The sequence below is a fragment of the Labrus bergylta genome, chromosome 16 (assembly GCF_963930695.1).
Source record: "Labrus bergylta chromosome 16, fLabBer1.1, whole genome shotgun sequence".
In the NCBI taxonomy this organism is placed as follows: domain Eukaryota; kingdom Metazoa; phylum Chordata; class Actinopteri; order Labriformes; family Labridae; genus Labrus; species Labrus bergylta.
The window spans coordinates 22511645-22538051 of NC_089210.1; the positions used below are offsets into that span (position 1 = coordinate 22511645).

A 26407-nucleotide genomic window follows, 5' to 3' on the forward strand; every position below is an offset into this window, starting at 1 on the left:
AGTACAGAATTTACAGTCCAGATGTAGCAGATGAAAGTTGAATCAGTGTGCAAGTAAGAGTTCTCAAACCGAGGAATTAAACAAATGGTCTCTACAATAAAGCACGACTGGAACGTGGTGGTCTTCACCTACTTGTAAGGCTCTCCATTCAATATTTCTCACAACAAATGACAAAGCTCTGCTAGAGGATATGACACAGAACATATGAGGTATACATTTAGGATAATATTGAATGTGATCAAAAACACCAGTCTGAATTTATCATCTTTATTTCAGTATTAGCAGAAAAAAAAAAACATTTTACAGCACAGCCTCAAGTCATGGATGTTCACTCATACCGTGAAGGCATACGAGCCGATCACGTCTAACACTTTGTGTCCAGGTGGATAAAGAAGGTACAGACGCAAAGAACGGCCAACTTTACAATGATTTTCTATGCCGCTATCTCAAGGTCACAACCTAATGTGAGAAAACAAGCTTAGTTTTTATCCTGATAACCAAATGAGCCCATTAAACAAGTCTCTCTCTACGTACGGTTAGCAGGGATCACATGCTATGCCTGCATGCATAATGGCCATCTTGACTACTGTGGCACCAGATCTCAGCTGAATATGTTGGATCAAGGAGTATTTTTTTAACCGATCAATGCAGAACACTGACAGTCATCACAGTCATCTTAAAGCCTTCAATCAGAGGTGGTCACATTCACCAAAAACAACTTTTCATGCTCTCCTTAGTCATCCAGTGATCTTAAGAAAGCACAACGTCATCTTCTGGTGATGGATTACCTCATCAGCTTAGATAATCAAGCTTCCGTTTACCAATTTTGTAATCTTGACGAAGCAATGAACTTGTGATCTGGAGATAACAAACTTAAGAAATGTATTGCAACACAGCTCTTTCTCAGCATTCGTAAACAACAGGAGAAGGGGCAGAGTTAATGAAAATGCATAAGAATTAAAAAATCAACATGGCTTAGTCACACATCCACTCACTTGAGTTTAAGGATTTACCATACTCGATGATTAAAAGGTTTCTGAACTTCAAAAATTCAAGTAAGGGTCCCTTCATATCTGCAAAACGCTGTGGCTTTTTGACACATCACATTTGAAACATGTCATAAAACATGGCTATTCAACAACAGGAGAATACTAGGACAGCCCCTGTTATCATCTTTTTATATTCAATGCATTATATTACCATCTGACCTGAGACTCTCAAATACAAAACACGTCATGATGTCATGACAACAGCTGCACTACGGCACTTAATCCTGATGAAAATGGGCTAACGGGGGAATACTGCACATTGAAAAAAGAAAACACAGGAACCTGGTGGAATTGTTGCTCTCAGTAGGTTTCTTTTTGTACTCTGAGTCCAACAAACCAAAGGGGGGAAAACACAAACTACTTTGCAAGATAAAGCAAAGTTAATTATTTTCTGTGACTGTGTGAGGAGAAATATTAAAATTTAATGCAATTACACCTCATACAGCACACACAGCACAAAAAAGTTCTCCTAATCCTTTGTGAAAAACAAGAAATGTGCACGACTGGAACCGTTTTTACAACAAACAGTATGAAAAGTATATGAATAAAACAGAGTTTAGTGAGGATCCTATAGAGACACTACCCAACCTGAAGTCATCATAGGAAGCATTTCACCTCCATGTGGATAATTATTCATACTATAAAAAATATATTTTCCTTTGAATACAGCTGCAGCTCACCTCTGGTAACACTTATGTCCTAATATAGGCTCCTGAATTTGTCATGGATAATCAAGCTGTGCAGTTTTGTCTTTTTTTAAAGGAATACAAGATGCCCTATCGCAAGGTTTAAGAATAAGTGACCATGCATCAGATTCATATGGCAGTTATCTTCACAACTACCTAAATTCTTTTTATTGAAATCATGCACTTGTGTATGTGTAGGTGTGCTATTTGGGGGCAAAAGAAAATCTTTTGATGCCTATGACCTGTTTCACAGAACACACGTTTGCTTTCTTTCCTGAAATGCTGGGCACTGTATGTTCACATTATGTTTTATATATATAGAGACATTTCCTAAGTTAAAATTACAAGAAAAAACAGTTTTGTAGTTGCATTATTACCACAAACATTACTTTTTGCTGCTTAAAATTATGGTAATGGTGACATAAAACATTTCTGAATTATCAAAATAATTTATGCAAAAACACCCAAGGCCTTATTTGAAATCCACACAGCAGTCTGTCCAGCAAACACTCACTGTGCTATTATAATCATGCATAACATGCGCATAGTATTTTAAAACAAGCTGCATTGACTTAGCTCACCGTGAAATGATTTCTAAGTTTCATGTATTTGGTTTTGCAGAATTAATACACAGATCGCATGTAAAAGCTACTTAGCTGTGTAACTCTGGCAGTTAATTAAAAGAATGAGAATAAATCTAATTAGCTATTCACACCATGAACTTCAATTGCAAAATCAGGAAACAACTGCAGAAGGTCCTGAAACTTGACCAACACACTCGAAAGGACCAAATGGAGGGACAGCGCAGAGGAGGTAGAGAAGTGTAAAAACTACAGGGAGAGTATGCAACAATGAATTACTTGATGAGTCGGTGGATGGATGGATGCATGGATGGTAGATAGATGGATGGAATTTACATCCTTATGGTCCTACGGGGAATGCTTCATTGGAATTCCACTGATAAACAATCCATGTTTATTTCCTGTCATCTACCCTTTATGACGAACATGTGACTAAAATAAACCTGGACCCATTCAGAATCTTTTTATGGAACCATGAGCACAGTCTGAGGGACTTTCTTGGTCTCCTTACTGTCCTTCCTTTCGATGTTTCTCCCCCCCTCTCTCTTACAGCAGCGGAGTGACAGGGTGACGGCCGGATCACATCAAATACCACGCAGCCAATCCAGCAAGAGCAGCAAACCACGTGGCGAACAGGACTTGTCCCGTTGGGTGTCGGAGCACAGCCATGGCGAGCTGACAGGCGTATGCTGATCCACCTGACGCCGCTGTGACAGTGAGAGAACAATAAAGTGAAAAAGTTCATTTAAAATACACTCACATAATTTTCAATTGTTGAAACATTGGCTTCTGAGTGCGTTATAAAAGCATACCCATTTTGGCATTATAGTAGGGACACTTGCTGATGTCTCCACCTGTTGCTCCATGGACGGGCATGCCAGCATCCAAAACATCCTCCTGGATGGATTTACCCATCTCTTCCAACTCATCAAACACCTACAAAACAAAAAACAGAGTGTTAAGAAGTTTTTTCACATACTCAGTACACTGGAACAGCTTCATGTATTAGGCAACCAGACACGAATGAATGGTTTTGACTAAGTCAGCATAGTTGATGCCTGGAAAATCGCAGAGTCATCATTATTCACAGACGTTGTGGTAACATAAAGCATTTCTGATATACGATGTTCAAAATTGTCCACAGGGGCTGAATACTCCTAGTTATTTGGTAGAAGAGGGTGTGACAAAAGACTTACCTCTTCTTGGCTGACCATTACACATTTTCTTATTGCTTAAAGGTATAACAATCCCAACAGGTGTCATCGTCTTTCCATGAAAGTGCTTAACAAACTATGACAGATACCAGATTTGTTTTTATCTTTTTGTCAGGGCATTAGGAGATGCATTTCAGTAAATATAGAAATGTAAAAAAATGTATCTTCACTATGTCTTTAAAAACCTCAATAAATAGTTTAACAGCCTCAAAATACCTTTACTTTCACCTTTACCGCAACCACTTCATCATCACCTCCAGGGAACAGATCGCCCACTGGTGTTTCCAAACTTAGCTTGTGTTTCTTCTATTCTCTACCTCAATTCCTTCTCCCTGGCTTCTTACCTCCATGTTGAATTGGAAAGCCTTGACAGCCTCGGCTACAAGCTTCTTCTTTGTTTCCACGTCCAGTTCGAGCTCGTTCATCCGACTGCGGTACAGCTGCTTGAATGCTTTGGCACTATGGATGGCATCAAACTGATAGAATTCAAGGCCCTCGCCTGTGGACGGCAGCTTTAAGGCTCTCTGGGCCACTTTTTTCAGCACCTGGCCTCCAGACAGGTCCCCCATGTAGCGGGTGTAGGCATGAGCTACTAGCAGCACTGGGTCTTCCTGCCCGACTTCATGAATACGGTCCACATACCGTTGTGTGGCCTGAGAACATTTGACCTGGGTCTCCCAGTCAGGACCATAAAAGTATTCAAGGTCACGGGCCAGGTTCTCATGACGGTTCAGCTCAGCTGGGAAATATAGAGGGGCAAAGTGGGGGTGGTCTTTGTTCCTTTCAATTTCATCCTCCATGGCAGAATAAGTATAATAGAGTGCAACGGCACCAAGCTGGGGAAACAAAACAACAACAGAAAAGAAGATAAGTTGAAAATGACATTTAGCAGGTACCTATGTCAATAAAATGTATTCACTCATTTTATTGTAAAAAGGTTTTTCCTTCACTTTACCACTGACCTTGAAAAGCTCTTTTCTGATGCGACCCCTGAGGAAATCTTTCACAAACTGTGTGTTCTCAGCCTTTTCATGGACCTCTTTCGTCCCTGCTGCCAGCATCTCCGACAGGTCGTGGGGACTGAGGAAAGAAAATGTGTTTTCAAGAGAACCACAATTACCATCCTCTTTACTCTTGTATACGTTTACATCATGATAATGATCTTACGATAGCAGTGAGAGGTTTACCTTAGTGTCTCTTTTTTTTCCTCATACACAGGCCCTGCTCCATTGGACACGTTGGCTGTTGACTCCATCTTCTCTGCTGACAGATCTGTTTCTTTTGGTCAGTTTGTTCAGCCTAGAATCAGTGAGATCACACTGGCATTTACATTTAAAGGTATAAAGCATTAGTCACATTCGAGATTCACCAGATTACATCTACTCCACTAAATATTAAAAAAAAAAGATCAATGCTGTGACCTACACCAGTTCCTCATGTCTTATGTGTCACTGGAGTGGTGTTTGTGTTACTGGTGTTTAGAATAAACAAGGTAACAATGTCAGGCTGCAGCGTTCCCTGTGTTTCTAGAGCTCTATAAGCAGTACACAGGCACACAACATATACAGTGCTGTGTATAACCACGTTTCATACAGCTTGTGTCAGGTCAAAGCAAAGAGAGAGGCCACAGCACATGAATGTTGACCAAACATGATCAGAGTTTCTTGGCCTTCAAAGTCATCAAGTTAAGGCTCAATATAACCACTCCCAAAAACAATGCAAAACAATTGAAAGTCTCTTAGGGATGTTAAGGTAAGTCAATGCTTCCAGCAACAATTCAAAGACAGACAAGCAGTGTATAGTTTCTAAAACACCTTACCAGAGACAGCAGAGGTCTGGAATAAGGGAAGCTGATATCACACACTCCTATTCACTGTGGTCTTTGTCCCTGAGATGATGATACAAGCAGAGATGTCTTCTTTAAGGTAGTCTAGTTGTTTTCAGTCTTGGACCTGGTTTATTATTAGAAGAAGAAAATGCATTGTCAGGGTAAGTAAGTTATTTATATCGCACCCTTCAAGGGCATACGTCACAAAGGGTGAAAGCTAATACAGTGTGGCCTGCCTGTTTGAAGCAGTGCACAGACAAACACAAAGCAGCTCACACAACAAATCACAGGCCTTCTGGCGTTTACCAGAAGTCTGACAGAAGACACACATAACTAGAGATGTGAGGGTTTCACATTTAGACTAGTTTCTCCCTCTGGTCAAAAAAATAACCTTTCATCTGAATGCGAATAAACGCACTCATAACAACATGTGACACTGACGTCATTAAACTATCTAGGAGCTGTTGACAACAGCAGCTAACTTTGCTGGATAACGCTAACAAGCTAAGTTGGCTAACAGCTAGCTAGCATTTCAACAGGCTTACAAACTTAACCTTGACGACCAGAGATACAACACACCACTGGGGCGACATGTTTATTCTCTTAGCACGTCCACATTAACGGGTTACAAGGCTTTGGTATCATATTGACATGCACAAACCTTCACTCAGCGGCGTAGTTAACTACAAACAATGATAGGTCCAGGACAGAACTGACAAGCTCCGCCCACAACCGGCTGACGGATATATAGGATGCTGCATTCACGTACACTCGGATGGTCCAGTTTCCCGAGTTGAAAAGTCCTTTATCCGAGTGTGTCCTGACCAAGGGGCAACCTCCGGTCTCGAAAAATGAAGCCTATGCGGAAGTACAAAAAACTGCAGTTCCTCGAGGTTCCGCTTGAGGCTGGCTGCAGAAGCGCCGGAAGTGCCATAAGCCCACAGCCAAAAAAGCCCGTTTTTACCACAGGAATCAACATGTTTACAGCCTGGTTCAAAAAACGAGATATATCTGAGAAGTTGACGGCCCCTTCTCCTCACACTGTGGGGGGGGTGAATTTTTTTATAACTCATCGGATTTTATTCTATTAAGGAAAACGACTATGCCCATATTTGGTTGTGTCAGATTTGATTGACAGCTGTGCGCGCTGCATCTGTCTGTCAGGTCAGCAGGTCAGGAGGCTAACAGCTTGATCCGTCTGATTTCTCCTCTTTTTTACTTCGTTTGGAGAGTTTTTTAACACATATCTGACAACATACATGGCTTGCTGTGCGGTTAACAGACCATCCAACAAGTTGATGCTTCAGTTTTCTTCGGTAAGTGATATAGTAGTGTTATATTTACTGCTTACTCATGTGTTTATATTTACGGACCTAGCTTGTTTAGCGTTAGCTTGTAAACCAGTCGGCTAACTGTGTAGCTCATTATTTACATTATTTACGGTCAATGGTTTAGAAATGTTTGTTGTTAAGATGTTGTTGTTGAAAATAATGAGTTTGTGTGATGTTAGAAGCTAAAGGTTCATCTCGGTGGTTATCTGATGTTATGATGAATGTTATACTCCACCTAAATGTGGACATTAAAACAAACTTTGTGTAGTAATTATCCGTCAGTAACATAAACTGAACTGAACCTAATGTGCTGTCTTAAGATTTGAGCAAACTGTTAACAACTTTAAAAAACTTCACTTTGTAAGAGCATCTGTAACCATTAAGAACTATATTAATAACATATTAATTTTCAATGAACTCATACACAGAATATAGCAGTAGAAATATAAAATATAAATAACATGGAATGAAAATAAGATTTAAAGCACATAGATATAAAGTATAAGAAATAGTTTGAAGAATACAGCCATGTACTGAGCTCATGTTAATAATAAATGAGTTACTGTATGTTCTGTACTAAAGCACAGAGAGTTGGGACCTGTTACTGATTTAAATAATTCAGGTTATATTTGTTTCATGTTAAGATGAAGTACTATCCACAATAAATTGCTTAATTTTTCCTCACAAAATCTGAGACAATTTAATGTGGAATATCATTGTGTGAGTGAGAGATGATGATTACAATAATGTTTATCTTCTTAACTTTGAATAGATGTTGATGACCTGAATACTGTACCTTTGTTGTCTGGGTAGTACACTGTTGAATTTATAAATGTGTTCTTACACACAGATGAATACAGAAAAATAGATGAGAACAAACAAAATGATTTAATGAATAACTGATATTTTCTCTCTTTCTTTGTCATCCTGAAGACCTCGCACTTAAAGTCCATGTTCTCCTGGATCCATGTCACATGCTCGAGCTTCTTCTGAATGACTTTTCAACAGTCAAAGTTTTGCTGAGAGAAGATGGCCAGCAGATAAGACAGCAGTACATGAAGGAGCTCCACAGGCTTCAGGAGGAAGAGGAGGGTTTGCACCTTGGAAGACTGTATTCATGCTGTTCAAATAAAACTAGATCTCCTCCAAACAACTTGCAATCAAACTATTTTCTTCCCATTTTAAAACCCTTTGTCCAGTTTAGATGGGAGAAGTTGATATTATGTGATATTGATCTGGGAAGACTACATTTCTAAATCATTTTTAACTGTGTTTTTATTCACAAGTTATTGATCTTATTTACTCTCCATGTATCTTGATTTAAGAATGGGGCTGTGTTTAAGGGCAAATTTTTGCAATGACTCTGTTCCATCCCACTTTCAGAAATGAACTACATTAGTATTTATCAAAAGAGTAAGAAGTTGTGTAAAAGTAGACTTCCTTCCCTAAGCTATTGAGTTGAGCATTAATCTGAAATGTATACTCATAAGTAGACATAAAGGAGTGCATTTATATAGAAATATTTATTTAATCTGAAAAACAACATTAAAAAAAGTCTGTTTTTACAGCAGAGATGAACATGTTTACAGCTTGGTACAAAACAAACAAATAGGTGTGATTAGCTCATGTCTCGATGGACACACACTGTACGGGGGGGGGGGGGGTGAATGTTTTGATGAAGGATAAGAGTTATTCACAATAAGGCGTGTAGCTGACCAGCTTGACAGGTGGGCGCGGTGTAACGGTTTGTCAAAAGGCTTAAAACATGCCTCAGCTCCAGCTCTCAGCCTGTGGGTGACATCACTCAGGCCATCCGGGGGAGACCTCCCTCACAGCGAGCTGTTGAAGAGAAGCAACTGAAGTCCACCCCAGAAGAACCAACAAATGCAGATGTTGTTGAGGCTCAGGTTTCTTCCTCTGTCTCTGCAGCTCTCTGGGCACCTCGATGGACCAGTCACCAATAATGCACACTGTGTCTATAAGAGAAATACAAAGGTGTTCAATTAATGCCTCAGACAAGACTAAATGTACAGTTAACTACATGTGACAGCTCAGGCTGTTTTTTTGTTATGAGCCACATCTGCAGGAATAATATTGAACAAGGTAGCTGCAGCTCATCATAATAGATGCCAGTCTTAAATACTATTTTTTCTAATACTTAAAGTTTTTGGTGTGAAGCTGACACTGTTCACAGACTCCATGACTTCACAGGGTTCAATAGAAAACAAATGTCTTATAATAAATACTAAATAATTATTTTTCAATTGTCATGTTCACCTCATCGCTGTTGACATCAGTAAATATAAAACACAGACATTCCTCTTTTTGTCAGAACAGTAACATGAACTGTATGCTTTGTAATATTGATTTCTTTTGGATGTCTCATATTTATTTACAGTTTATGGATAAAACTTTGTTAATGTATTTCTCTGCTAACTCTGACAAAGTCTAACTTCTCTAACAAATAACTCATAAACATAATTGTATATTTAAAAAAGTGTAGTTTTAAGACTTTAATTAAATATTTGTGTTGAATATAATTCGTTTTAACTGTGTTGTAGAAAAGTTAAATGTTAACTTACTGTTTGTAGAGTTTTCTCAGGACGAGCAGGAATAGTTGATGATAGCAGCCTAGCTGTTAGCTATGCTGTCAAGTGGACTGCTAACGTCGAGCTGAATGGGCGGAGCTAAGTCCCGCCGGTCCCGCCTTACTGCTGTCGCTAGGTTGATCCGAAGTTAGGTTGAGACTGCAAATCCAATATGGATGCGGCCGTCGATTGGACTCATTTTCTGCCTATGTCACAGACGGGTCAGGGTTCGTCCAGTAATATTTACAGTCTATGGTCCTGACCTTACAGTCTATGGTCCTGACTCCGTTGTGCTCACGAGTTTTTAAGGTTTAGTCGAATTAGATCGAAAGAAGAAAAAAAAATCCCACACGCTACTCTCGCTCTGCTTCAAAGATTCAGTAGAAAAAAAATCATAAAGTTTGTCAAGCGTGTTCTTAAATATTTTCTCCAACATGACATTGCTCCACCTAATGTTTGTGCTCAGGCACATTTTAGGCGAGAAGTGTCTCTCAATCATCAGCAGTAACCGTAACATATGCAGTCATTCACCCAGATATCCTATGGAGACCCTGAAGTTCAAAAAGGTAAAAAAAAAAAAGAAAAAAAGAAAAAAAAAAAGTGAGATGATAACTTGAGCGCACAATAAAATAACTTGAAGAAGATAGCCCAATTATCTTGTGTGCAAAACATTACTATCTTTTGGTTATTATCTTGTGCGAACAAGTAAGCATCTGTCTTTTGTGCACAACATACACCTGATAACTTGTGCGAAAAACACGATTTTTTACAATTATTTTTTACTTCGGGAAGTTCGGGTAGCCTACCAAGTTGTTCTGTCTTTTTTCCCAGTCGGTAACTATTTTTTCCGACAATTCTATATCATTTGAATGCACGGGCAGTAAGACGCTTCTCCATAAATGCTGAGTTGGTCAAGTGGTAGTTATCAACAACAAAATTGGTTTACAATTACAACTCTTGTTCTACTCATGCTGCCACTACTATAACAAATACAACTTTATATACTACTACTTTTAATGATCTTACAAATGTATATTATTGCCATATAATTACCAAGATATAACCATGCACCATAACCCTGTCATCATACATATTGATTAAGTATAGACAGTGTGGTGCTGAAATGCAGCTTTGTGCATTTAACTTAAATTAGGGCAAGGGCTGTTTGCTGGATGTTGGAGCCAAAGGGTTAAAAGGTAACAAAAACACTTGATTATAAGAGCAAGCTCAGAGTTCTTCACAAATACACGAAGTCATCTGCAGTATCACTGAGGGGGTCTTACCATTCACGACCTTATAACAGTAACACAAAATATACCCAAATAAAGATTTGCTAATAAAAACTAAACAGAGATCTTAAAATGTACTCATATTGCTAAAATCCTTCGAGTGGAGACTAGAACCCCTTGCATAACCCCACATGGCATTGTAAAATAATCCTGCTGGTGATTTGTTGTTCTCATATACTAAATACAATATTATATGACGCATATAATACACAAATATAATAAAGCAATAATAAAGCAAAAAAAAAAAAGTCATGTAAAATGTCTGATAACTTGATTGTACCTTGGAAACTGATTGTTAAGAAGGGTTCAAATTTGAGGTGCTATCACCATGGGGCATCGGGTCAGGATGCAGGAATCCAACAAGACTTGATTTTTATTTAACAGGTTTATTTCTTTTCAAGTTAGGTGAATCATAAGGGTAACATAAGACACACATGGGATGAACATCCATGCTGAAAGACAAAATAAAATACTATTAGTACAATAAACAAGTCAAATTACATTACTTTCTGAAAGGAAATAAAGATACATAAAGTGCTTAGGACAAATTAAAATGGACTAGATAGTAACTAAAATAGGACTGACCGCCACCATACCATTGCTAAACTGCCGCCCCAGGTGAATTCAATCTAATTAATTAGTGACAGAGTGCAAACAACAACCAATCAAGGGGGAGAGGAGAGAGTGAGAAACCAGGAAGTATACTAAAGGAGGTGCAGTAGGAAAAGAGAGGAAATGAAAGGAAACAAAATAGTGAACAAATAGTGATCTTTACTACACTGATCAATCATTGTTGTCAGTGACTGTATTTTTAAATGTATTAAGATCAGATTTATCTCAGACACTCAGTGTTCTTAATTCCTGATTATCTTACTTTTCCAAAAATCTCGAAGATCTCACTAAAAGCTTTTGTTCTTATATAAGCACATAAGAAACGTCATGCAATTCTCTCTGTAATGATCGTGATTATTGCAACGTTGTTGGTCGACTTGGTCTTTTTTTTTCCGCTGAGTGTCGGTATAAAGTGACCCAGGTCAGTGTGTCCTTACTAATCCCCTTTCCACAGAGCGACCTGAGCACAACATCAACCAATCTGATGCTCTAACAGACTCTGTTGCTTGTTGAAACTTTAGTAAACACATCTGTTAACACAAGGCTTGCACCTGAGGTCTTGTATTTTTCCATTGCTTTTAAATCAGGTGAAATCATGATGATGTTTTTTTATCATTAAGGGACTGAATTATACATCCAAGGGACGCGTGGAGATAAATGGAGGTGTTCAGCATTTCATTTACAACAAATCGACAGCCCACAATCTCCACAGTTAACTGCGTTATTTTAAAAAGTGCCTCCGGATTGGTTTGTCCTGAAACAGCCCCCACACACAATCACAAACATATTCTTTCCTATTTTGTTGAAATGAAAAATGTTTTTCTTGTTACCTTGTTTTGGGTTACTCTGATGATAACAGATCATGTTATGAATATGCATTTGTTTTTGTTACAAATGATTCATGCATGCTGTTTATGAAACATCTATGAGATGGTTGTTTTTGAAATGAGCAGATTTTGCCATTAGTGGTCATAGGATGCACAGTATGTGTCAACCTGCCTGTATGTTCTTTGCGTGCGACTGGTTTGTTCATCTGTGTATGCATATGGGAGAGAGAATTGTGTGTGTTTGTGTGATTGTCAGAGCCTCATATTATAATCTGGCAGGCGGCGACAGTGTCAGATGCCCGGCTAGCGGGGCAGCAGAGTACCCCCCCTCGCTCTGCGGCTGAGCCACAGGAGGCTGGTGGGGGGAAAGATGAGCTAACATGATGATTCACTTATCTCCAGTAGTGCCAGCAAGCTGTTGCCATTACTTTAAACTGCTTTGGGAAATGCTTCTTTGCCACTAATGCAGTTCAATAATAGAGGAGGGGGACTTTGGCAGATGGAGAAAGGACTGTAAAATATCCTCTTTCGTGATGCCAATTGTTAAGTTCGAGATAAGAACTTTGCAAAAGAAAATTGACTTTGACAACAATACTCAGTAAATATTTTCACTTCATTTTCTTGCATTTTTGTTTTGTTTGTCATTCTGAGCAGCTGAAGGTGCCCTTATGTGATTTCAGTTCATTTATGGCTTTGTCCGTTTTCAAATGCTGCATAAATAGCACTCACACTAGTCTCATAAGAAATGCAGCCGGAGGGAAATTCCACAAGAACACTCTGAATGTTTGCACCTGAAAATGCTTTATAACTTCAGGCCAAGGAATAAAAGCGAACATTTATTCTGCTCTAAGGTGAAAAATCTCTTTCATAAATATATTTTGTTCTGTCAAATATATCTGGATCAAATATTACAATACATTTCTGCAATGCAATGCATTGATTCCTGGACTGTTTTATTTGTATTGTTCATGTTGTTACTTTCACATGTGCTTCTCTTGCTGCAAGTCAAAGTTTGCTGACAGGTCATAATATAGGCTACTTACCTGAGGAAATGGCGTTTGAAAAAAACTGACCTTTCGTAATGCTACTCCTATGTGTGTTTCTTGAGTTATAGCTAAATTATTATTGCGTTGATGTCAACATTGCTTAAGAAAATGTGACTTCTTTGTCTCTTCCTATCTGATGTGATGCCAAGCCAAATGGCACAACAAACAAATACAATAGTCTACAGAAATGGTGATACCAGTAGTATTCATTAACGTAGGGTTGGTCAATTTTGATGTAGGCCTGTTACACCTACAACTTCTACGGCTACTTGCAATATAAGTCAATGTTAAGGCCCAAAAGATCTCTGTAGGCAGAGGAAATACATTCTTTGTGATTTGATAGCCTCCTAGTTAACATTACATAAAGCAGCAAATCAATAGGCTATTCAATTACTGGTCTTAAGAGTTATTTTCTTTAGCTGATATAGTCCACATTTTAGACTAAATTAAGTCTCAAGTGTATAAGGAGCACATAATTAAAGCGAGAAACAGAATCTTAAGAGTGGTTCCTTCTTCGGGTAGGCCAAATATAAATAGCCTAGGCTAATAACACAGAGAGTCACAGCCTAACATAAAACATTTAAAACATTTCACTGGCTTTCATTAAAAAACACGTACAGAATAAAAAGATGCTGTCTTTTTTTATTATTATATTTTGTTATAATTTGTATTCGATTATTTTCTATAATATTTATAATAAAATGAGGACTTTTCTCATGTTGTGGCAACATGAGGGAGCAGCTTCCTTGGTAACAATGGCAATTCTCGCGAGAAATGAGAACGTTGCTGTGAAGATACTTAGAAAGTTTTCAATTGTGTTAAGCTAATTTACTGAACGAATAAACAAATATCTATGTTGACAAATGCTTGCTGTTTGTCTAGACAATGCTTAATTTGTAGATAAATTCACTTTGCTCCACAGGGACATTGTTTTATTCTGTCAGACAGGGAAAATGTGACTTCCGCATCCGTTCATTTCGATTTCGCGGGGGAGAAGAACCACAGCAGAAGTTAAAGCTTGTAGCCTCAACGAGTAGTTTTAATGGAAACATGCGATGACTGTAAACGAGACACTGTTCAACTCTGTGTCTCACTCAACCGGCTTTTTAAATAGTGTTAATGTCACACACACACACATTGAGACTTTCAGCATGTCACTTCTGTCTGTGGTGGAGAAAGCTGTCAAGTCCTGCAAAGCTGAACAAGCCAAGATTAACAGCAACATTCAACTCTTCAGAGAGTTATTAAGGACTTTGTAAGTACTGTTGTGCATGAGTTGTCTACTACAATGTTTGATAATTGTTCGTGGTTTAATTAGGTCAACAGTTTCTCTGTTTTTATAGAATAGTCATTTTATCGTAATCTCATGTCCACGCGTACACAATGGAGGACATTTTTATACCGTACTAATTGCTAAAAATATTTGTAAACTTGTATTTTAGTGTGTTAGTTGTTGAATAAATTGGACATGTTGGGGGCAGGGCAACTATCTGGCGCTGTGGCTTAGTTGGTTAAAGCGCCTGTCTAGTAAACAGGAGATCCTGGGTTCGAATCCCAGCAGTGCCTTTTGGGCCTTGAGAAGCTGCATATCCTCACACAGCCATTCCTCAGTATGTAAATGCAAAGATGTATAACACTTAGAGTATGCTGGCACTATATTGCTTGTTGTCAACAGCTGATATCTTCTTCTTGGTGCTATTATACTTCAGCAATGTTTGCTGACATGTTTCCAGAAGTAGCAGTGTAGTTTTGCACAGACTTGTGTCGGGTAATTTCTGTAACTATTACTGAATATCTACCAGAGCACACTGAAAATAGCATTTTTTTAAAATGTATTTAACTTTTTGATGTAACTCATGTCTGGTCACTTTGATTCAGTTACCAAAGTTGCAGGACATTTACAAAAATGACTATCTATATATTTGACCTGTTTAAGTAAAAAGATCAAATAGTATGAGACTATGTTACCCATTTAACTAAAACTAAAATATCCACCTTAAAAAGCACAATTTATGTTAAAATTGAGAAACGAAACTGATGCTTGATAATAACATTGACTGAATTTGGAGAAAGAATATTTGAAAAGAATTCAAATTGATCTCAATCACTGCATTTTTTCGTTTTAAATCATTATCTCACACAGGTCATGCAACTTTTTAAATCATATTAATGTTGTCTATGTCCTCTTGGTTCATTTATGTGTATAGTTACGCAAAGTCTTTTCCCCAGAATACCACAACCAAAGTCGGACTCTGAGGAGTCAGACAGTGCAGAAGATGCTGTCTCAGGTAATAAAACCAAAATAACAAACAAAAACAAACTACAGGTTATTAAAATTTAAAAAAAAAATCATATAACATCAATAATAAAGAATGTATGGCTAATGTAGTTAAGAAGAGAGCCTCAAAAGTTTTTGTACAATGTTATGATGGTACACTTTTCTATTTCATGTATTTATTAATAGTACTGTTTCTAATTGTTGCAAATTAACTGGGAGTTTTCTTTCTTCAATGCCTTCCTGTTAAATACTCTGTTCTCAACTTTGGCCTGAGCTCTCTTGTAAAGGAGGTGACATTTCTAAAGGAGCTTTCAAAGTTCACAAAAGGCGGTATAGTGAAATAACAGAGCTGGATCAACATGTTTGCACTCCTATCTTCCGACACAGATACCTCACCAGGGCAGAAAGAAGACATAGAGTTGCTTGAGCGAGCCCTGGAGAAAGCTCTTCAGGTCCGCACTGGAACAGGACCGTCAAAAAAAGACTCTGACAGAAACAAACCCCCTGCCCATCCAAAGGAACAAGCCACTTATGTTGTCACATTCAAAGAGGGGAAGCAGACAGCTGCAGCTTCTAAGGGAAATCAGACCACTTTCAGATCAACTTCTAAATCTGCCAGTCTTGACAGAAAAGAGCACAAAAAGCCTGGTGCGTCAGTGTCCTCAAGCAAGGCAGCAAGAAAATCTCAGCAGGCCGTCTCAAAGTCTGGCTCTCTTTGTCAGGGTCAAATACACACCTCGACCCTCCACTCTAAAAACAAGACTACTAAAAGTGAGCTGAGTGGCAACGAAACCATCTCCATACCTTCTTCAAGTAACACAGTGGCTTTTTCACATACAGCGGCGTCTGTAGCTCCCAGCGCGCCACCACAGACCGGGTATGACTATACGAAGATAAACATTCTTTGCATGTTTGTTTTCTGGACTGTTATAATATATATTTTTTACCTTCAATGTAGGATAGCTCCTGATCAAACTGCTAAATGGAAATCCCTAAAGAGCAAACAGAATAGGTGAATTAATGTGTCTATTAATACTGCAACTGATTCTAGAGCCTCTGATTGGACACTGAAGTTTCCTTCTCTACATTGTCTTTAGGTTGTGGGACAGAGTTGTGGCGATACAAAGGAAACCTGTGCCTGGGAGGAGTCATTTCATGGAAAGAATGAGAGCTACGGTATCTTTCCTTTTCCTAGAGAAGCCCCTTGAAAAGCCTCAGAAATGTTTTCCACGTTGTGTAATGTGGAGTTTGGAAAAATCTTTCTACTTATTTCACAACTATGACAACATCTGAATTGTTACACTTTCATTTTTTCCAGTTTGTATACCCAGGGTGTTGTCCTTGACCCTGTATCTCTGACACCTCTTTAGTTCCCCAACGACTGGCCGCGCAGCTGCCCGGCTCAGACCAGGACCCTGGTCGACAGGCTGACTCACGAAGGGCTCGACCTCACTCAGCGCTGCCGGATGAAGGAGCTTCTGGCAAAGCAGACCCCTGAAGCAGCAGCCACAAAGCCAGGTAAAAAACAACAGGACACAGTATCATAAGCCAACACACAAAATAAGGACGAGGACTGTTGCGGTGAAGGAATTCCCCCTGCAGTGATTCAGAGTGGCTGAATCACTGCAGGGGGATGTATGCAGTATTATCACACCACTCCTTTTTTAATTTATTCAGCAGATTTGTTTTCAGTTGTCAATATTTTCATTTGGCTGAAAGCCCAAATGTTCCTGAAGGGGGACGAAGTTACATTCGGTTTGGGTACCGTAACAGTTGCCATTGTTTCCGTCTGAACATGAGGTGGGGTGAGGTGACTTCATGTGCGGCTGTGACGGTTGCCCCCATGCGCCGCAGTTGGCTTGTTAATATCGCTGTGATTAATTTCTGCGGTTACTGCGAGAGCCCTAGTAAGGACTAGAGGAATGAGGAGAAAAGAAGGAAATTGATGACACCAGTGTGTGGGTGAGAAAATGATAACTTAGAAGGAAGATGCACAGGGAGTTGGCAGGAAGTGATTTTTTAAAAACTATTTTGAATTCTTATAAGTGTATAGACTTTTCCTATGCCCATCTCGCTCAAGATGCCGAAATGTGCAATAGTAACCATCGCCTGAAAAAAATGTCTTTAAAATTCTGTGACTTTGTCTATTTCAATACAGGGAGTAAGAAAAACAAGTATGACTCCTGTCTGACACATAAAAGGTTGCTTATGAACGCAGCAGAGCTCGAGCGTTCTGCAGACCGAACCAAATCAGGTAGGAAATGACTCAGCTTTCCTATGACATAACTTACCTTTTCAAACAATTGATTCCCTTCTAATCCAATACAAAAAAAACATTTACTGACATGAATTTGGCATAAGCTTCAAATATTACATTATAACATTGTGAAGATGGTTTCTTCCCTGGCACCGACCTGTATAGTAGAAATGATATTGTGTTAGAAATCCTGAGCCCATTTTTGACTCTGATTACTCAGCCCTGTTTGAATTAGGATGTCTGGGTGTCAAAGTATCACTCACTTAGTACCCACAGTACAGTATGTAACATGGTATAATTTCCATTGCCTACACGGGACAATTATAATGAAACTAAATGCCCAGAGACTTTCCATTCACACCACTCGGCATGACCGTCTCACCTTCAGGGAGAGAGTTTTGTTTATGTTTACGGGTGTGAGCTCCAGTGCAGCACAAGTATGTTGCTAAAGCCAGTGCAGGAGAAAAGATTCCAGAAATGTCTCACTCCATGCTTAGTCACATATTTGTTTTTGTGACCCTATTACATCCGATCAATCATCTCACATCCACAGCTCAAGAAATGTTTTATTTCAGACAATTTGTTCTCCAGTCGGGGATTAATTGTTTATTGCATCTGAACAGCATTTTTTAAAATGATTGTGATGAATGTGGCGTGCTAACGAGCTAATGCAGACTCTCCATCTCAGCGCATGGAAAATGAAAACAGAGCTGCAGTGAAACCTCAGTGCCAGATCAGTACTTTCCTTGGCCTCGACATATCCCTGTGACAGTGGGGTTTTAAAGCTGTCTATCCTGACGTGGCTAGGCAAGGGCCTATCTATTTAAAGCTGAGGCGGCAGAGCAGGAAAACGTTTTAGGGTACGGTTGCTCACGCTCACGCTCTAAAAATAAACAAATTTTCCATTAGAGTGGGAAGCATGGGATCGATGGAGGCCAGAGGGAGGCTGTCTTTGCCCCACTGGAGCAAATGGTGTGTGGGGAGATGGGATAATTGCACGCCTGCCCCTCACCATAACGTACACATCAGAGGCAGAGCTCAGGGAGGTGGAGGTTCTGAGGATCAGGGTGGCACAGCTGCAACAAGAGATTCACTTCGAGCAGGTAGGGGATGTGTGCTATCTGACAAATAACTGTTTGTCAATAACTACCAAAGCACAATGTTCTAACAGTCTTTCCTTCTGTGTGACAGGCTCTGTTGGAGGCTTTGTCGCCACAGCTTTCATCTACAATACCTGGGCCTGGGTATCCCAACATGAGTGTGCTGAGAGACATGTACTCCCTGCTGGGGGAGGGAGGGGAACGTTTCCCTGCCATAGTCCTGGACACTGAGTCTGACTGAGCACAGCGGATATGGCACTTTGTATGCCTCTGTTTACACAAATATAGAAATAACTTATTCGAAAACACCTCTCAATAAAATGCTGTCCAGTGCAACACCAGCAGAATCATCGCCGTCTGACACCTTTGAGAAAACTAGAATCTTATACATTTTAAGAGACCCATGTATTGTAATGCTTTAGACTGAGCGTGTGTATTTAATAAAGTGGTTACTCCGTTTACTTCCATCCTTGAACCAAGATGAATTTGTGAAGAAAGCTGTGACTATTTATTTAGTGTCTGATAACATGTATTTACTTTTATGACTAAAAGAAAAAACAATCATTTTTATAGAGAATAAATTAGTTCTTCTTTCTTGTATTTTTCCTGACTGGTAAATGTAGTTACATTTTTGTTATTGTGTCCTGTCAAAATCATGTAAATCTGAAAATCTCTTATAATTAAAAAAATCCTAAAATTTTACTCAATATGGAGACGTGTGTTGTCACTGAACATCATCAATCATTATTGACACATCTGTGTGAAATCAGATGGTTTAAACTGATTTCACTGGCTGAATATTTTGAGTTCTAGTCTGCCTTTCCATAAACAGTGATGTATTGCTTTAAATCACATTTTTTTTAGTTTTTTAATAATATTATTGTCCCCATTGCTTGAATAATGAGTCATGGAAAAACTGAACCTGAGGTCATGGTGCTCATATAACACTGCCTTTACCAGCAGGTGGCACTCAGCTAACAGAACAAGTGACCACAGAACACACTAGCAGTTGACTTCTGTCAATCAATTTAAACAAATCTATATATTTTCAGCTCCATTCAGTCTGTGACCTTGACTAACATAAGGAAATAAAACTTCATCATACGACGTGAACAAGTAATGGTTACTAATCTGTGTTCTGTGTGGCTGCTGGCATGCCGGTGTGAATGTAAGTGACTTGATGGCACAAAGGCGGTGTTTCATCCTATTTTAAAACCGCCTTTCACTGAAAGCAGCAGGTACACCGTGTCTACAGACTCATCCTTCATGTGAAACAGTTTCTTCCCGCTGTCTGGCAAATCAGAGTTTCAGAAAAGCTTGCAGTGTGAGTGATTGTGCTTGTTATCAATGAAATGGGCCTGCAGCTTTCAGTGTGTCATGTTTTCTGTGTATCGATATAATCATGTATTAAAATGAGCAAGAAAAAAGGATGCAAATGAGTAAAACCTCCACACCCAGCATGCTCCATATGATGTGTCTGATTTTCTCTCTGGGATTAAATCATCTGGCAAACACTGAATGATTGATGAATTTACGGGGCCAATTCTGTGATGTGAGAAAATTGGTAAACTGGGTTTTGAGCGCCACATATGTGATGTGAAAGTGTGTGTGAGATGCAGTAGAGGACTAGAAGGTCTTTGCTCACAGATGTCGTGTGGATGGCACGCACTCTGCCAGACTGGGCGACAGGTGGCGCTGGGTTCACACAGCAGGCCGTGGGTGTTTGAGCCCTGCTGCACCAAACCCTCTTCTACACACAAACATGGGGACACACACCCAAAGCCGGCTGAGTCACACAGAGACGATGCTCTAGGGGAGCCTGGCTCTCTGCATGCTTCAAGCTTGAAATAGCCGTTTCCCTTCGGAGAGCAATAAATGGCTTATAAAAGGGAGAAGGCTATTTCAGCTTCACATTGTTATCTGTGGCTGGAGAAACTCCTGAGTTAAATCAGAAATAGCCTCAAGATACCCTCTATTCAAGAAAATGTCATCTGTCCAGGATTATAGCAGTCAGCTGCAGGATCCTTTTCCCAAACGGTCTTGGATTAGGGTGTGTGAAAGGAGGATGAGGCAGGGAAGCATCCTTGAGATCACGTCAACACTACACACAGGTCCCAGAGGAGACGGTGCCTACGCAACTCAGCCTTCCTGTGACCTGCATACATCAGCTGCAGCTTGGCTCGACTGTCACTAGCAGAACTCTTCCACTCCCACCAACATGGCCTGGCCCTGCCCAGGTTAACCAGGTCTCACGCCTTTGTCCCATTTTTCTCATGATGTCACATAATGGAAGAGTCGAGGACATTTTATTTCTAATGGAAAGGCTTCATTTTCTTTCCCATGTCAGCATTGCTTTGTGTCACACACAGTTGAATTGTGATTTCTTTTCTTACAAATTTATTTCAACCTCTCTGTTTTTTTTACCTTTTGTAGCCCTGGTCCTCAGTAAAGTTGGAATCCAAGTGCAAATCCACAGAAACCAAACAGAGCTCCCAAGAATCCACTTCTCTGCTTCAATTGCCCATTGCTTTTGAACATCTCTTTTCTCCTGGGCCCCATCACAAGCACATTCTTTACTTTCCCTCTTTTACTTCTCTGTTCATTGAGCACAATGAGCTACATCAGAGCTTTTAAAGTCGTCCTCTCGCTGGTTTATTTTGTCCGTTGAGGCAAAAAAACTGTCCACTGAACTGCAAAGCATGTCGTCCTGTAGAGAAGGAGGCCTGTTTGGCTTTTACAAGAGAATATTAGGGGTCTTTTAATCTGATAATGTTCTCCTTGTGGACATGAAAGAGCAGGAACCCTTTTATCTAATTACGAGGAGAAAACCTGTTGCTAAACTGAAGTCATTTTACAAATGCATAGCCAAGCTTTGTAAACCCATAATTATATTTCAGTGGTTCCTTCCTACCCGGAGTTACTCTCTTTGGATTTTCAAAACCATGTCATGGACTATGGTTTTTATGCCTGCAAAGATTCTAACTAAAATATGAGCCCTATAATGAGAATGACTTATTAAATGTGTATATCCTTAATTACACTTAAAAAAAAAAAAAAAAAATCTTAAAGTGTTGCCATAGTAGATCTTGTAATGCCCAAAAATAAAAAAGAGACATTTAGCAGCGAACACACATTTATGCCTCCTCCAACGTAGCTTTTCAGATGTGGAGGAGTGAGATTAGAAGTTTGTTGAAGAGAGCTGTCCGAATTGATTTTTCTTTTCATGGATGATAGAGGGGGATTGACTTCTACTAGGCTGCCTTCCATTCAGAAAGGATGGACACCATCAGTGTGTGTGTGTGGGTGGGAAATGAGTGGGGGCTGCCATTGGTTTTTCGTGAGTGTGTTTCTATCACGTGTGGGCATGCTCATTACAGGATTTTACACTTTTCCTGAGGAGCACTGCGTAACTGATATCCTCCTACAAATCAGTGTTTTCAGGTGCCTGCATGCATATAAATGGAGGGAGAGTGTAGGTGGACAGAGGATCTCGGTTTGCTGCTTCTGATGTCTCTGCAAGAATTGGTGGAGTGCAATTACGACAACACCATTACTTTATAATTGCCACAAGGAGGTGACACATCTGTGATGTTGGAGCTGAGGGTGATGACAATAGGAAAAGCTTTCCAATCTAAAGTGATGAGGGATTCCCCTTTCTCCTCTGATTTACAATAGGCTTCTGTATTCCCGAGGGGAGGCCTTTACTGCAGGAAAACAAAAAAAGACTGCAATTGAGAGGCAGTGATGGGGAGATGAAGAAGAAAAGAGAGAGCAGTTTACTCCCCTCCCCCTGCCTGAGCTTCCTCAACTCCCCTAGTCTCCCTGCTTCAAAGTTTGACGTCACCCAAAAGAAGACCAATCAGAACACTTGGACTTCCCTGTTTTTCTTCCATGCTCCTCCCCTTCCAATGGTCCCTTATATATCGCCCTCCACTACACTGAGCAGAGTGTACAATGTGCTGCCAGAGAGCACGCAGGCAGCAGACAGAGATACAGCCTGAGAGGAAGGCAGAGAAGGGGAAAGTGTGAGTGGATTTCAGAGCTGACTTAAAGCCTTCATCCTCACGCCACAGCCTTTCCTGTGCCTGTTATTTCTCCAGTCTCATCAAGACCTCCTTTCTCTCTTTTTTGCCTTTCTCTAAATCTTCCTGTTTTTCCAGGCTAGAGCTGACTACAAAGAGGATCCAAGAGGCGAACACTGCATCCTTGTTTCAGGATTCACCAGCCCACACCATAAGGATGGGCTGTACAACGGGCCACCTGACTTGTCAAACTCAGGCCCAGACCAGCTCTGGTCAGGAGGCTCAGTCTTTGGAGGCTGGTGGAGCAAAAGTCCCTGATGTGCTCTCCTCTCTTGAGCGTCTGTCCCAGGCCACCGGAGGCATGGAGAAATCCTGGTACCGCTGCATCTTTCCTTTTGGAATCATCTCTCTGGTGATAGGTGTAGCAGGAACGGGGGTGACCTACACCTATAACGACCTGCCACAGACTAAAGTGGTTTCAGTGGTGCTACTGGTTATGGGTCTTTTGCTATTGCTGATGGCCACTGCCTGTTGGACTGTTCACAAGAAGAAGAGAAGAAAAAAGAAAGAGGGAGGCTCGTTCACCTCTGAACAGTGTCCTCTCTGAAGTCCATGGAGAAAACTATGAGAGGAACTTGGTTGCAGAGACATACCCAGGACTGGGAGCTCAGAGGTTAGCTAAAGAAGCCGTCACTTCACCTCCCACCGCCAAATCCCCTCTATTCTTTATCACAGAGTTTGACTCAGTTCATACCGGGGAGAACTTGGGCTGACAAATCAGTGGACGGACAGATAGACAGGATTCCATGTATCTGTTTAGTCTGTAAGGTTTGGACCATTTTGGATTGGCAAGGAGGGATCACCAGTGCCACACACACACTTTTATCATCAGACAGCAGGTGTCCTGTGTCAAAACAACTTCCAAGGAGACGCACAAATATGTGCCGCGCACTGCGTGCATATTTACACGCACAGATACATGGCCCTTGCAGTCCTCAGTCACACATGCACTAGAAGTCACAGTGGAAGCCTGCACAGACACCTAACACGCTATGCTGAGCTGCTGCTGGAGTCAATGCTGGCGTCACTAGGCACGTCAGTCACAGCATTCCTCCTGCCAGGACAGGTGACTCTCCAAGAGGCCAGAAGTGGGCCAAAGAAGACAACCCGATACCCATCTGAAAGAGCAGCTCACTCGCGTCAGCGGCCAGCGTCATTCACTCGTCCTGTGACACCGCAGCAATGTGTTGGGAGCTTTTTTTACGCAATGGGAGAGTGGAACTTGAGTCCAACAGGATCTTACTGGCATCTGTGTGGATGATGAACTGGGGAGGGCAGAGGACCTGTTGGGGAAGTGGAAGATGTGTGCAAAAATAAAGATTCTGTTGAACTGAAAGACTGCTGGACCTTGGACTTCACTACTGAGGAACAAAAGATTTGCACATATGGTAATGTCCATGCCAAGTAAGAGAAACTTTTAGTAAAGCACTGAAAAGCCTTCTGTAGCTTAATCGTCACACTACAAAGGAGTGGGGCACTGACTGATTGCCCTCCTGTCATTATGCGAGCATTTACACCCAGCCTAGTGTCTTCGTGGGGCACCGTGGGGCAGGCCAGGATTATTGAAGGACACTGAGTGAGGGGACATGCCACTGCAGGGACACTTTGACTGATCCTGCTCCCCTAGGGCCCCTCCCGCTTTGTGCCTTGAGCAAGCACTCATGGAAAAAGGCTCTGTTGCATTCCCCCTTTTACATCTGAACCCCTAAGAATGTCCCCCTTGTTCTCTCTCACTCGTTAGCTCACCAGGACTATCCCCATCCATCCCAAATGTCTTCTCCATCCTCATGTGTCTGACTTGCACCTACTCATTTCCCCATTTCCATAAACCCTGGGAGGGAGTGTGTACAGCTTTTAACACACAAGTTGAGACACATACACTTTAATGTAAGTCCCACAGTCCACACACATGTCGTTATCCATCTGTGCCAAAGAATGTGGATTATTTTCTCTCTACTGGTGGAAAGAATATTGACTGAGAGTGAGTAGCAAAGCCCTTTGTCAGACTAAAAATAGGGTACAAGGCTGGTCTCTGGTGAATAGGGACTTAGGTTTGTGCTCTAAGTGGCTCTGGGGTTTCCCTTTCCAACACTTATGCTTTCAAAGAATGAATGAATGTAGTTGCATATGGCTCCACGTCTGTGATTAGTTGCTTTGTGTTGATGTGTGGTCTCATAGGCGGAGACACACAAGCAAAACTTATGCTTGTCTTAAATATATCTGTCAGTGAATGTACGGGAAAAGAAATACAAATCAAGGAAGGAGAATGTGCATGTGCAGAATGTAAAGATATGAAAAGGAGTCTAGACCTTTGTCTCCATGTGAAGGGCAGCGTAGTCCTTTACCCTTGAGAACCATCATTGATCATCATGCATTGATTCTGGCTACCCGATTAGTTATGCGTGTTGCTGACTAAATGTGTCTATGCATCCAGAGGTAGCAACCATCACACAATGCCAAAGATTGTCCTGAAGGCCAGTTTGTCAATTCCAATCCCGCTTTGTCTGTCTGCTTCAATAGGCATACAATGGATCAGATCTGTCTTAAACATTATTTGCAGCCCAGTTTGCAATTAGATGTTTTCTTGCACATTGATTACCTGTCTAACTCTATTTGTTTAAACAAAGTGAAGAAAGGGAAGAAGGGGGAAATTAAGAGGTAATGTTGGAAGACAAAAGTAATCTGGCAATCATTGCTTTCACTTTTATGTGCAAGTGGGGAGTGTTGCCTGTGGCTAGATTGGGATCATCCATCCTGAACATAGCAGTGTTATATTGAGGGGAAAAATGGATTACTGGCAGCAGGAGTGAAAATGCCAAGTTAATGGGTTGAAGTTGGTTTTCTCTTAATTAGATGATAAAAAGAGCCAACGTAAATCCACCAATTTTATGACAATGATATCATGCATACACCTTTTCTAGGCCTATTTGTTGCACATGTATAATACTCATTTGCTACACTGTGGTTGCATTGTTGTTCTTGCCAGTTCTCAAGCTATATTGTGCCAGTGTGTTAACACTTAAAGTGGATGGCAGGTGACCAGATTTTATTTGTAATGGATGTAAAGGGATTTCCCAACTGCCTTGTAAAAAAAAAATAAAAAAAAAATAAAGGGAAAGTCTACCTCTCATTGCTGCAGGGGAAATATGTCCCTAACCCAGTGGATAGCCATGCTGTCTGCCTATGCTGTTTGTCCAATCAGTGACAAAAACACATGTTTATTTTTTCTGTTCCGTCTAATTTTGGTGCTGTATATATGACAATTTTATATTTCTAGTGTATATTTGTACTTGTAAGTTTTGATTGTTATATAATAAATTGTATGTGAACAAATTGGCCTGTCATGTTTTAGTTTGTTGAGGATAAACTTCCCAGGTGTTAATATTATACCAGAACTTTGTGTACTTTGTTTTAAAGAATAATTGAGAATCATCCAAATGGTAATAGAGGCAAAAAGATATATCCTAAATAACCTTAAAGAGTGTCTTCACTTATCACTAAAATACACAAGACAGATGGGGAGTGTCTGTATAGTGATGAGAAAATGGACTGCCATTGATCACAAATCAGTTTATAACTGTCACTGTGCTTAGATATTTACATTGATAATATAAAAGCATGTTTGGTTTATAAGATTCC

The 26407-nt window shown here is 40.3% G+C and overlaps 3 protein-coding genes and 1 non-coding gene across 5 annotated transcripts; 3 read left to right on the plus strand and 1 right to left on the minus strand.

Annotated features, from left to right (window-relative positions):
- Positions 1-253: 253 nt before the first annotated feature.
- Positions 254-6176, minus strand: hmox2b (heme oxygenase 2b). The gene is made up of 7 exons (XM_020647710.3): positions 6020-6176; positions 5350-5482; positions 4718-4829; positions 4493-4610; positions 3875-4366; positions 3129-3252; positions 254-3023 (listed from the first exon to the last, which is right to left on the minus strand). The coding sequence occupies exons 3-7, from the start codon at positions 4783-4785 to the stop codon at positions 2896-2898; spliced, it is 930 nt and encodes a 309-aa protein (XP_020503366.1). The 5' UTR covers positions 4786-4829; positions 5350-5482; positions 6020-6176; the 3' UTR covers positions 254-2895.
- A 7675-nt stretch (positions 6177-13851) lies between these two features.
- tedc2 (tubulin epsilon and delta complex 2) lies at positions 13852-19388 on the plus strand. Of its 2 annotated transcripts, XM_020647094.3 has the most exons (9): positions 13852-14306; positions 15281-15339; positions 15717-16206; positions 16288-16341; positions 16427-16505; positions 16700-16847; positions 17488-17583; positions 18496-18689; positions 18778-19388. In XM_020647094.3, the coding sequence occupies exons 1-9, from the start codon at positions 14107-14109 to the stop codon at positions 18925-18927; spliced, it is 1470 nt and encodes a 489-aa protein (XP_020502750.3). In that variant the 5' UTR covers positions 13852-14106; the 3' UTR covers positions 18928-19388. The 2 variants fall into 2 exon arrangements, with proteins under 2 accessions (XP_020502750.3, XP_065821141.1); XM_065965069.1 differs by lacking the exon at positions 17488-17583 and having other exon boundaries at positions 13856-14306.
- Positions 14544-14617, plus strand: trnat-agu (transfer RNA threonine (anticodon AGU)). The gene has a single exon. It is a non-coding gene; the product is annotated as a tRNA-Thr (tRNA).
- A 3252-nt stretch (positions 19389-22640) lies between the features above and the next one.
- Positions 22641-26101, plus strand: LOC109993664 (transmembrane protein 100). The gene is made up of 2 exons (XM_020646694.3): positions 22641-22711; positions 22847-26101. Exons 1-2 carry the CDS (start codon positions 22641-22643, stop codon positions 23313-23315), a joined length of 540 nt encoding a protein of 179 aa, XP_020502350.2. The 3' UTR covers positions 23316-26101.
- The last annotated feature ends 306 nt before the right edge of the window (positions 26102-26407 follow it).

Coding starts and splice junctions, on each gene's coding strand:
- hmox2b (XM_020647710.3), bottom strand. CDS start 4,785: ATGGAGTCAACAGCCAACGTGTCCAATGGAGCAGGGCCTGTGTATGAG. Junction 4,367..4,492: donor TCAGAAAAGAGCTTTTCAAG/GTCAGTGGTAAA, acceptor TTGTTTCCCCAG/CTTGGTGCCGTTGCACTCTA. Junction 3,253..3,874: donor CTTTCCAATTCAACATGGAG/GTAAGAAGCCAG, acceptor TTTGTTTTGTAG/GTGTTTGATGAGTTGGAAGA.
- LOC109993664 (XM_020646694.3), top strand. CDS start 22,641: ATGTGCTGCCAGAGAGCACGCAGGCAGCAGACAGAGATACAGCCTGAG. Junction 22,712..22,846: donor AAGGCAGAGAAGGGGAAAGT/GTGAGTGGATTT, acceptor CTGTTTTTCCAG/GCTAGAGCTGACTACAAAGA.
- tedc2 (XM_020647094.3), top strand. CDS start 14,107: ATGACTGTAAACGAGACACTGTTCAACTCTGTGTCTCACTCAACCGGC. Junction 16,342..16,426: donor CTAAAGAGCAAACAGAATAG/GTGAATTAATGT, acceptor CATTGTCTTTAG/GTTGTGGGACAGAGTTGTGG. Junction 16,506..16,699: donor TGGAAAGAATGAGAGCTACG/GTATCTTTCCTT, acceptor ACACCTCTTTAG/TTCCCCAACGACTGGCCGCG.